Raw genomic sequence first — 11,764 nt, 5'->3', positions numbered from 1 at the left:
GGGGGGGGGGGGGGGGGGGGGGGGGGGGGGGGGGAGGGGGGGGGGCGCGGCGCGAGCTTTTCCTTCGAGTGGCCTAGGTTTTAGAGCTGGAAGGGCCCTTAGACTAGGCGGCTCACTGCTCCGCGCTATTTATTTTTTTTTTTTCCACCTTTTGAAAAACAACAGCGTTGCCTGCTGTGGAAAGATTATGGGGCTAAGAGTCAGGAGGCCTGGGTTCCAGCCCTCACTTGGATTACAGTCATTTTTTAGAACTATAAGCTTGCGGTCTTTTTAGGCCTCAGTTTCCTAAACTGTAAACTGGAAGGGAAAGGAGGTGTTGGATTAGGTGCATTGTGGTACACGTGAAAGAGCACTGGCTATGGAATTAGTAGTTCTGGGTTCAAACCTCAGCCCTGTTGCTTACTAAGTGTGAGATAATGGGCAAGTGATTTAATCTCTCCTTTTATTCATCTGTAAAATAAAGAGTTTTTGGGTAGGGTCCTTAAATAGATTTCAGGAAGTTTTTGTATTTGGATGGGGAAAAAAGTAGATTATTTCAAAATAATTGGTTTCCATTTTATTTTATGCATTTAAAAAATTCTCAGAAGGGGAGGGAAAGGTTTCACCAAACTGCCAAAAGTGTCCATGACAAAAAAAAATTAAGAATTCCTGGACTAGATGATAGATTCTAAGGTCTTACTCATCTGCTTCTTTACCTTGTTCTCAAAGTGGGTTGTTGATGTTTGAAGGGATAGATTGAAGGTACTGGTCCAAAGTGGATTGCTGCCCAGTCTTTGATGGAAAGAATTGCATTGACACCAGCCGGGTTTAGTTCAGTTGATTGGTATGCTGTTAGACCTTTTCTTGGGATTGGTATATTCTCACTGGACTCTCACTGAATTTCCTCTTTCTACAGAACACAAACTGCTGAGTACTGGCCCCACAGAGCCATGGTCTATTCGGGAGAAATTATGTCTGGCCTCCTCTGTCATGAGGAGCGGAGATCAAAACTGGTAAGATGCTTAGGATATCAAATGTAGGATAGCAGTAGCTTGGGACATTGAAAACTTTCCTATAGTTGGGGGTTGGTTGAGCTATAGGGACCAGGAGCTAGTGTAGACCCTTCACCACTATCTCAGACTATTGTGAAGTTCCAGGGGAGTAAAAGAGAAGGGTCTAGAATCATAAGATTTAGCTAAACCTTTTTGTGACTTTCACAAAAGGATGAGCACCTTCCTGACTAATCTTCTGCTCTTTCTGTTAATTATCACTCATTTTTTAGTACTTTTTCATCCCTCAATCTAACTCCAGTTTTGGGGCGTTATAACATTAGCTTATATGAGAACCCAGTCACTCATTAAATAGAAGATATTATTCTCTAAAGGAAGCTTTCTATACTTGTTTTCTGGTGTTCACTTGGGCCCTTAGATGGAATCTTGTAATGAAAAACTTGATAACTTCCTTTTAACACTGATCAAATGGTTGCCAAAATTTGTAGCACAACAGCCCTGCTTCCCATGCATTGATAGAAGTGTATTCAATGGTGTTAGAGAATAATATCAGTCACACTCTACCTTGTAAGTAGCAACAGTTCAGGAGCCATCCCTTCATAGTATAATGGAAAAACTACTGGCCTTGAAGTGAAAAGACCTGGGCCTGATTTCCTGCCTGAATGCATATTGATGAACTTTATGACACTGAGCTTAGTTAAAAAACCCCTGCTGTGGTATTTCCTAATCTAGTGGTGTTCTACTTGTGAACAGCATGAAGTTATTCCAAGGTGTTTGTAAATCCATACGTATAAAAAACATTGTCTTTTCAGCCTTTAGTTCCAACAGCTCTAGTATAATTGTCATAAATAAGGGGTGTTTCAAATATATCCAGATGCTTTGGGGATTACTAGAATGCAAATTTTTTAAAAATGTTATTGATTTCTTAGTATCTTTTAGTTACTAGGTAATTTCTCAATCATTGGATGTTAATGTTAAAATTAATGTCACAAAGGTAGATTTATTTTACATTAAAAAGGGATCTTCATGTACAAAATCTGGTAATGACTGTCTTAAGTCTGCAGAATAGGATAATAGTACTTGTAACTACCTAAGTTATAAGAGTATTGGGAAGCAATTGCTTTGGAAACCTAAAAGCACTATATAAATGTAAATTATTACATATAGGAGTGATGTTGTTGATCTACATCATTTTGAGAGTATAATATGATGGAACGAACACTGTTTGGGGGCTTTTTGGGTCAGATCAGAGGCTGAATCCTAGGTCTGTAATTGTTGTATAATCCTAGACAAATCCCACCCTGAGCTTTATTTTTCTCATCTTTAAAATGAGCATAACACTTGTATTATTTGCCTCACAGGGTTATTTTAAGGAACTTTCTTTGTAAATCCTCAGGTGATAATGTAACCAAAGACCAGAATAAACAGTAAACTATGCCAGTTTGTTAAACCCAACAAACTCAGATATTTAATTTTACTGTAGTAAAAAATCCAACACAGCTTTTCACAAAACTTCTAGTGAAGTAGTTTTCACTGGCACTATATTTATTTATTTTTAAGGTATTTGAGCCATAACAAAATAAATACTGACACATTCCCCTAACTCATACAGCATTAGTTCTGCTCATTCTCATCTAGAAGTTCCACTTAGGAATATTCTTTTCATCCTAAATGACTTTTATGTTGTTCATTCACTTCCATATTCAAAGTCTGTTCCTTCACTGCTCACTATACTCCTTTTGGTTTTAAAAGTGTGACTCCCTAACCTATGGACCTGAAATTCCCAACATATCTTTTGTCCTCTCATGATGGAGTTTTTATAGTATGTTGTGGTCCGAGACTGATGCTTTGAAGGTCCTTATTTTTTTCTTTTTTTGTAGGGTGTCAGTTAGCAGAGCAATCAAGCCCTTTGCTGAACCTGGCCGACCTCCTGACTGGTTCTCTCAGAAAGTAAGCTCCAGGGATAGTGTCCTTCTATAGCAATCTTTCCCACCCAGCCCTGTTAATTTAACCAGAAGACCTTTGCTATGTTGAGAGAATTGAAAGTTATGCACTTTTCCTGTAGGAGATCAGTGAAAATTGCCTTTTATTTCCTTGTTACCCCCCTCCTTCAGATTTACCTGTTTATATTGAGGGTACCACTATCAAACTTTTTTTTCCAACCAAAATCTTAACATCTTTCCTTCCCACCACCACCATTTCCCATTGAAAAAGAAGGAAAAATGAAGCCCTTTTAACAGATATGTTAAAGCAAAACAAATTCCCACAATGACCATCTCAAAAAAATATAGTTCTCTGTTTCTACTCTTTAAGTCCTCCCCTCTACGTCAGGAGGTAGATAGTACATTCAATCATAAGTAATCTTAATTGTCATTTCAAAGTTGTCTTTTTTTTCTTAAATTGTTTCTATCTTATTCATAGTTCTTGTATCATTTTTGACTCTTCCTTTCCCTCCCCCAGGTCTTGTTGATTTTGCCTTCACAACATCTCTCAAAGCCATCCTCTTCTCTATTCACACCAAAATGATCCTAGATCAGGCTCTCATTGCCTCTTAATTTAGACTGTGGTTAGCATTGTTTCCAGTCTCCTCCTCAACAATACATCCTCCACAAAATTGTCACTAATCTTTCTAAAGCACAGATCTGATAATGTTATTTGTCTTCTCAGGAACCTTCAGTGGGTCTCTTGACTCTAGAATAAAATAATAACAGCTAACATTTATATAGCACTTAACGTGTTCCAGGCACTGTGTTAAGTGCTTTACAATTAGTATCTCATTTCTTCATCACAACAACCCTGGGATGTAAGTCTTATAAATACCCTTATTTTACAGATAAGAAACTTAAAGATGATGAACAAAAGTTGAATGACTTGGCCCAAGGGCACAGAGTTCGTGTCAAAGGCCAGATTTGAACTCTGGTCTTTCTGATTCCAGGCCCAGCGCTCTTATCTATTTCAACACCTAGCTAACTTACAAACTAAGCCTGATATTTAAAGCAATTTAGAGATTGGATCCTGCTTATTTTTTTTTCATGTTTACTGTTTATTACTACCCGTCACGAATTCTACATTTAGGCCATTCCATTTTCATCTCTACTTCTTAGAATCCCTAACTTCCCTCAAGCCTTAGTTCATAAGCTATCTTATCTTGATTGTACATCACTGTCAGTAAAACTTTTTGCTTCCAGTATATATATTTACTTACAAACTATATTTGTTCATATTGTCCTAGTGATAATCATAGAACTTACACCAAAAAAGACATTGAAAAAGGTTGTGGTAAAGCTTAAATAACATTTAATCCTAGTGTTCATGAGGAGCCATTGGAGTTTGAATATAGGAGTGATATAGTTAGGTCTGCACTTCAGGAAAATCTCTTTTGCAACTCTGGACAAATCAGACTTGAGCTAGGCAGAGACGTTAGAAGGCTATTGTAGGTGACGAGGCGCCGAAGGTTATAACCATGATAGCTGTATGAATAGAACTCAAGGGACAGATTGTTGAGTTTTTGTGAAAGTGGAAAGGATGTGATAAGGGATAGTGAGGAATGGAAAATGATACCATGATTTTGAACATGGGTGAGTAAAAGGAATGATGGTGCCCTTGATAAGAGATAGTGACTTTCAGAGAGGAGTGGTTTTGGTGTAGTGGTTTGCTGATAAATTTTTAGCAGTTGGCATTCTGGGATGGGGGGTAGTGTAGGAGGAGTGGAGGGTGTGCATATAACACACCTTTAAGTTTTAATTTGAATTATTAACATTTCCTCTACTTTGATGACTCAAGATAATCGGAAAGTAAATCAAGCCCAGATTTGTAGAGCTTGATTTCAGAGGTAAAAACACTCATGCTCAAAATTTTAACAATTCTCTTTAGAGAGCCAGTTTGAGCTGACTCCAGTATATGGCTGGTTTGGTGGGAAAGATGATGTAATGAAATCTGTGATGCAGATCACAACTTGCCTATTTGTCCTGTACTGTTTATGCTGTCCCACAGGAAACAAAAAAGGGAAAGAGACAGGGAACTTCAGCAGGGAAGGGATGTCTAGGTGTGGAGAACACTGGGGAGAAATAAGGCAGAAAATTGTGTGCATTTGCTGCAGATGTTGGATCATGGTTGTGGCTACAACTCTTCCTCTTTGCTTTTACCTCACCAGGAGGTGAAGTAGGGGATAGGGTTGTATGGTTGTATTGGAACAAGCACATACTTGCCTCTTGTGGGGATCCTAGGATTTAACCCATCTTCCTGTTCTCCAATTGATTGATTACACGCCTTTCCCATCATACCATGGTTGCTTGGGGATGGTTAGCCCCCATTTTTGAGACTAGTTTTATGAGAATGCTCTTAAGAAATCTTTTCTGGCTTCCTTAGTCATTAGTACTCTCTTTCTCCTAGAATTAGCATGTCTACACTTATCTATTTGTAGGTTACTTCATCCTAGTGGAATATAAGCCCCTTGAAGGCAGAGAGTATTTTGCACTTTATATCCTCAATTCTTAGCACAAAGTATGGGGGTTTAATTGGATTCAATCCTTCTTTTGATATAATGGTCCAGTGTTTCTGTTCCACTTACTCCCCCTTCCAGCCTCCGCTTCCAAACTCTTTTCTTTAAGTATCTTTTCAAAGATACACATGGTGTAGGCTAAGCTTTGACTGGTGCTAATGCACTGACTTGGTTACAAAAAAGTTTGTCTTTTCAGAACTACTTCCTTTCTCCCCCCACAATTTGATCTCATTTCACTGAAAATAAGATCTTTCCTCAAACTGTTCAGATATTGTTTATTAATGATAATAATAGATAACATTTATATAGTGCTTACTATGTGCCAGGCACTATGCTAGGCACTTTGATTATTATCTTCTTTGATTTCATTAGATTCTTGATTCTTTGTTTCCATAGCATTGTGCTTCCCAGTATTCGGAACTCCTAGAGACCACTGAGACTCCAAAGTGAGTGATAAGCCAAGGCATTTGCCAAGTGTTTCTAGGCATATTTATGAGGCAGAGGGAAGTTATTAGGAAAGTTTGGTTTTATATTGATGGGAGGTATGATTAGAGAAGAAAGTACTTATGATTGAGTGGTGGGGAAACTAAGGGATATTAGTTGAATATAGGAGGGGGTGTTCTTTTGCTACTATGTGGATTGACATTTTGCAGGAGGAAACGCGGTGAAAAGGGGGAAGTGGTAGAAACAGTAGAAGATGTTATTGTTCGGAAACTTACTGCTGAAAGAGTTGAGGAGCTGAAAAAAGTAATTAAGGAGACACAAGAAAAATACAGGTATTTATCACAAAGGGTTCTGAGAGTCAAGAAATGGTGACTTTTAGTACTGGGTCAGAGTAGAAGGTAGGTGTTGAAAATTGGATAAAAGTCAAAAGATCTTTTTCTCTCCCTGAAGACAACTGAAGAAAGATGCAGAACTTATCCAAGCTGGACATATGGACAACCGACTCGATGAGCTATACAGTGACATTGCAATGTGGGTAGTATTGGTCTCATCTCTGTGCATCTTTTCTCCCTTTCCCATAGAGAAAATCTGGTATTTATATTCTGCTTGTTATCCCTTTAGACTTTAGAGACAGTCTTAAAGGGGAAAGCTGCCAGGTAGCTTACATGGCCACAGTGGCCTGTGTGGAACTGGTTCTAGAAGGTGATTTCCAAAAACACTGCCACATTGTCATAGTATCCTGGCTTTTATCCCCAATGCCAAATTTAGCATCTTGCACCAAGTAGGCCCTTAATAAATTTTGGTGTGATTGAATTGGAAAATGATAGCTTGTATTCTGTCTGAGTCATAGATGAGCCTGCTCTCATTCCTTCCTGGCTTCACTGATGAGGGATTCTCTAAAAGAGGCCTAGTTCATCCTAGCAGAGTATTCCTGAGATCACTATAGAATTGGAGGAATAGAGCTACCTGGCAATTAATACCTAATATCTTTTGCCCAGGAAAAAGAAATTGGAGGAAGAAGAGGCTGAAGTGAAGAGGAAGGCTACAGATGCTGCATATCAGGGTGAGCAGAGACACAAGGTATTATTTTCAGTTAGAAGATAATGGTGTTGTAGGTTATGTTACAGAAAGATAATTCAAATTACTTCGCAATTTTTCTTCTCTTCTTTTTTATGTTTATTGACCTAAGCTCACAGATATAGTTTGAAGACCAAAATAATCTTTTGGAAAATGAGGACAGGGACTTTTGAGTACTGCTTGATCCTCATCTGACCCTAGATGGATATGATTGGAAGACAGCACAAGATTGTCAGAACATCCAGCTTTAGAAATTAAATACTTCTTAAATTAAGGCTCAGTCAGGGTGGATTTGATTAAATAGTTTTCAAAAGAGGAAACAGATTTTGAATAATTACTTAAAATGCTCGAGTTCATTAATCAAAAAGATGTAAATTGGGGGTGGCCAGGTAGCACAGTGAGTAAGAGCACTGGCCCCAGAGTCGGGATGACCTGGGATCGAATCTGGGCTCTGATACTTAGCAACACACCCAGAAATAACTGGCAGTGTAACCTTGAGCAAGTTACTTAACCCCAGTTGCTTAAAAAAAAAAAGATGTAAATTAAAACAACTTTGCAGTATTGCCTTTCACATCACATTGGCAAAAGTAATCAAACAGTGGAATTTGGTGCTGACAAGTAGTAGTGAAACAGGTATACTTGTTCATCACTGATGGAATTATAGGCTTGAATCTTTTTGGAGTGCAATCTGGTAGTATGTATTAAAAGCTGTTTGTTTTTTTTTTTAAGTGATACTCTAGAGGCGGCTAGGTGGCGCAGTGAGTAGAGTGCCAGCCCTGGAGTCAGGAGGACCTGAGTTCACATCCAGCCTCAGACACTTAACACATGTGCACACACAAAAAAATCCTAGCCGTGTGATCTTGGGCAAGTTACTTAACCTCAATTGCCCTCCAAAAAGCAAAAAAAAAGTGATACTCTTGATCTACTAATTCTGTTTGTTGGGACCATACCCTGAAAAAGTTAAACAAAAACCACTGCCTGTTCAAAAAATTTTCACAGCAGCACATTTGGTAGTTATAAAAAAGACTAGAAACAATCTAAATGTTCAAAAAAAGGGAAATGGTTAAATAAATTTAGGTAATGCAATTAAGATCTCACATTTATCTGGAAAGACCTCTTTGTAAAATAGTATAGGACTAAGGACTGGACCTGTGATTTCATGGATTTAGCAAACACCCTCTGCCAACGCAAGCTGGCACCTTGGCAGTTTACAGTCTTAGAGCTGCATAGAGCTTAAATGATTTGCCCAGGATCACTTGGACCAATAGGTTTTCAGAGACTGATCTTGAACTCCAACCTTCTGATTTCTAGGTTTCTCAGTTTACTGCACAATTACAGTCTCCATATAATGTAAGTGGCTACTAAGCATTTTTATTGATGCTCACTACTAAGTTTGCAGTCAACATTAAAAAAAAATAACTTCACATGGATACAAGGGAGTTTAGTCATTAACAATTCTATGCGTGACCACTAAATCACAGAGATCTTTCCTTCTCAAAAGTAGTAAGTATAAATTGCCTCTGAAGAAAGGTGACATGATAATAAACACTACCTGACACCGTGGACCATTAGGATTATGAAATTAGTTTATTGGATAATTGATAAGGAAATTGAATTTAAGGAAGAAATTAAGCTTTTCCATATTTGGTAAAAGGAAGCAAAGGATGCTGGTCTTCTTGCCCTAAGTTTATATCAGTGCCACAGCATAGCTTTTTAGTATATACAAACTAGTGTCTTTATTTTGTCTTGAGACTTTGGGTGGTATTCTTTTGTTTGTTCTAGCTCGACAGGCAGTGAAAACACCTCCTCGGAGACTACCAAGTGTGATGGTCCGATCCCCTGCAGGGTCTACTTCTCCAGGAGGTGACTATCCACTAGGCGACTTGGCTCCATCAGCTATTGAAGAGGCCAGTCCAGGAGTAAGTATGTTCTTATCTTCGGTAAAGTCACTGCTGCTGGGAGGATAAGCCAGCAGAGGAGTGGGAAATAAGGGAAATGATTTAAATCCTAGAAACAATATCCAGGTTCCTCCAAATTTCTTTCCTGTTATAAAAATTGAGGGGCAGCTAGGTGGTGCAGTAGATAGAATTCTAGGCCTTGGAATCAGGAAGACTCATCTTCTTGAGTATTAATCTGGCCTCAGACACTTAATATCTTTGACCTTGGGTAAGTCACTTCACCCTGTTTGCCTCAGTTTCTTTATCTATAAAATGAACTGGAGAAGGAAATGACAAACCACTTCAGTATCTTTGTTAAGAAAACCCTAAAAAGGGATCATGAGTTGGATATAACTGAAAAATGACTGAACAATGAAAATTGAAGTCTTAATTTTCTGCACTGAGCTGGAGGAGGGACTAATGACCAAGCCTTGTGTTGGGGCATGGAAAAACTGATAGGAAAATATTATTTGTTAAGGGTTTGCTAAGGTCTCTAGGCTTTTGAGGGTTGAAGCCAGGTATTTTGCCCTCTAGATTGAGAAATAAAATTGCCGATCAACTTGACACACCATCTAATTCATTGTTAGCAAAGTGGAAATGAGGAGTTTCTGCTGGGGGATTGGAGGGAATACATTGTTGGTTTGGGTAACCAAAACATTTCTGAGGAGGTACGGTGTTTGTCTTGTGAATAGGAGCTATTTACAAGGTGTTTCTAGGCATTCTGCTTGGAACTTAGACTGGAGGGGGTGGGGGTGAGGAGCACCATATAGATAAGAGAGACTAACCCTTCCAGATTAGTAGAAACCATGAGTGTGAGAAGTCAGATACAGGTTCTCTATTGTCTCTTAGGTAACCCCTGGGACACTGCCGAGTACCCCAGTTACCTCGTTTCCTGGAATTCCTGATACCCCTCCTCCAGGCTCTGCACCCTTAGAAGCCCCCATGACCCCAGTCACAGATGACTCACCCCAGAAAAAGATGCTTGGACAGAAAGCAACTCCACCCCCCTCCCCTCTGCTGTCAGAGCTCTTGAAGAAGGGCAGCCTCCTGCCTACTAGCCCCAGACTGGTATGGAGACTTCTGTGGGTGTTTGAGAGCTATAATGATTTAGTACTTGGAAGGGAGTGTCTGGGGCTTAAAATGTTTCTTTTTATTTCCTTAGTAAAGTCCAAAAGTGGGAGTAGTGGTCTAGCTCTTTTACAGGGTGCTTTGAGTCCTGAGGCATCTGAACCACAACTTTCTGAGTTCTCTTCCCTAGAGAACCTGTCTCTTAACAAATGAGAACTTGTGTGTTCTGTGGGTCGAGTTTTTTTCTTATCAGATGAAGTGTAGGCTTAGTTTTATAAAGCTTGATCTATTACAGGAGTTTCTTTGGGTAGATTGGGGAACCTCAAATGTAGCCTTCACCTCCCTTCTTTTCTGATAGGTCAGTGAGAGTGAGATGACTGTGGCTTCTGGCCACCTGAACAGTGCAGGTGTTCTCCTCGAGGTAGGCGGGGTCCTTCCTATGATGCATGGAGGGGAAATGCAGCCAACACCCAGCACTGTTGCAGCCTCTCCTGCTGCCTCAGGTAAGTCTGTGCTGCTCTTTCCTTTTTCTTTTTTCAAGGTTAAGCTTGGTACAGTTACTGGTATGTTTTTAGTGTTTGTTGAAATATAACTAATATCACTCAAAGATGGGTAGTGGGTTTGTTTATTTTTTGACACTTCATCCTTACCTCAAACTATTTTTTTTTTTACACAAACATAAACTTTCAAAATTTGAAACCCCTCACTCTACCCCATCCCTGAAGATATGAGTACCATAGACTGGATAAACTTTAGTCTAAAGAGATGAGAGGGGAGAGGGTGGGGTGACTGGGACAGTGAGTGAAGGGTTCATGTTGTCAGTAGAGCTGGTGTTAGTTGTAGTGCTTAGATAAAGTTGTGTTTGGGCAGTTATGATCTATCACTCTAGCTGAGAAAAAAAGGCGATTGTGTTGATTTTACCAGAATTGGTGGCTTTATTTGTGTAAACTTTTTTTGTTCATTGTCCTATCAGATACCTTGTGATGAGCATCCTGATGGCTCACTTGTGGTGTAGATAATGACTAAAGATTTTTGAGTGATGTATATGTAGGGCCTGTTCAACATAAAAGTTTTTTTAATCCTTTCATTTCTAGGGAACGATTGTTAATTGAGTTTCAGAGAAAGTAGCTATTGCTTTCTGTTTGTGTGCTCTTTTGCCAATTCCGTTTTGTGTACCTCTTTGTCTGTTAGGTGCTCCTACTCTTTCCCGGCTTTTAGAAGCTGGTCCTACACAGTTCACCACACCTCTCACTTCCTTCTCTGCTGTTGCCAGTGAGTCTCCAGCTAAACTTCTACCACCCCCTGTAGAGTCTGTACCCCAGACTACCATTGTCATGATGCCTGCCCTGCCAGCACCATCCTCTGCTACAGTTGCTGCCACATCAGAAAGTGTAGTTCCAGGTGCGTCCCCAACCCAGACACTTTTAAGCCACTTGCTCCAAGATTGTAAAGTTCCCCTATGGGCTTCAGGGAGGAAAAGAATGACTAAGAACATCAGCCCCAGTTCAGAACTTTAATTTCTATATCCACAGACTGATGCTTTTAGAAAAACTGGTGTGAGAGGGAGGGGTGGGTGGACTTTGTGTCATGGAAAGGTAGGTGGGTGGTTATTAGGGGCCAGCATCTTGCTTTGCCTCCTGGGTGAAACTGGGGAAGGGCAAACAGTCATGAAAGTTCTTATTCTTGGTGTAAATGGATAAGTACTTAACATTTGTCTCTTCCGGGATTGGTATCTTTGGTGGTCACTT

At 39.6% G+C, this 11,764-nt stretch overlaps 1 protein-coding gene across 5 annotated transcripts in view; it reads left to right on the top strand.

Moving 5' to 3' along the window:
* Positions 1-11,764, top strand: part of BRD8 (bromodomain containing 8) — an 85,519-nt gene that overhangs the window by 55,386 nt on the left and 18,369 nt on the right. For 2 of the 5 annotated variants that reach the window (XM_069104287.1, XM_069104285.1), the window contains exons 3-12: positions 896-992; positions 2,870-2,939; positions 5,887-5,936; positions 6,144-6,266; positions 6,385-6,465; positions 6,933-6,997; positions 8,794-8,930; positions 9,798-10,016; positions 10,375-10,519; positions 11,208-11,417. In XM_069104287.1, the coding sequence (XP_068960388.1) occupies positions 896-992; positions 2,870-2,939; positions 5,887-5,936; positions 6,144-6,266; positions 6,385-6,465; positions 6,933-6,997; positions 8,794-8,930; positions 9,798-10,016; positions 10,375-10,519; positions 11,208-11,417 (1,197 nt within the window). Of the gene's footprint in view, positions 1-67; positions 421-895; positions 993-2,869; positions 2,940-5,886; positions 5,937-6,143; positions 6,267-6,384; positions 6,466-6,932; positions 6,998-8,793; positions 8,931-9,797; positions 10,017-10,374; positions 10,520-11,207; positions 11,418-11,764 lie in introns of those variants that run through there. The other 3 variants (XM_069104289.1, XM_069104288.1, XM_069104286.1) reach the window with 2 other exon arrangements.

This window comes from Petaurus breviceps, unplaced genomic scaffold (genome assembly GCF_028583685.1).
Source record: "Petaurus breviceps papuanus isolate PSGF00001 unplaced genomic scaffold, PetGlider_PUasm1.0 685, whole genome shotgun sequence".
NCBI classification, from domain to species: Eukaryota; Metazoa; Chordata; class Mammalia; order Diprotodontia; family Petauridae; genus Petaurus; species Petaurus breviceps.
Note: the sequence above shows the minus strand (reverse complement) of the source record. Positions and strands in the feature narration are given on the sequence as shown.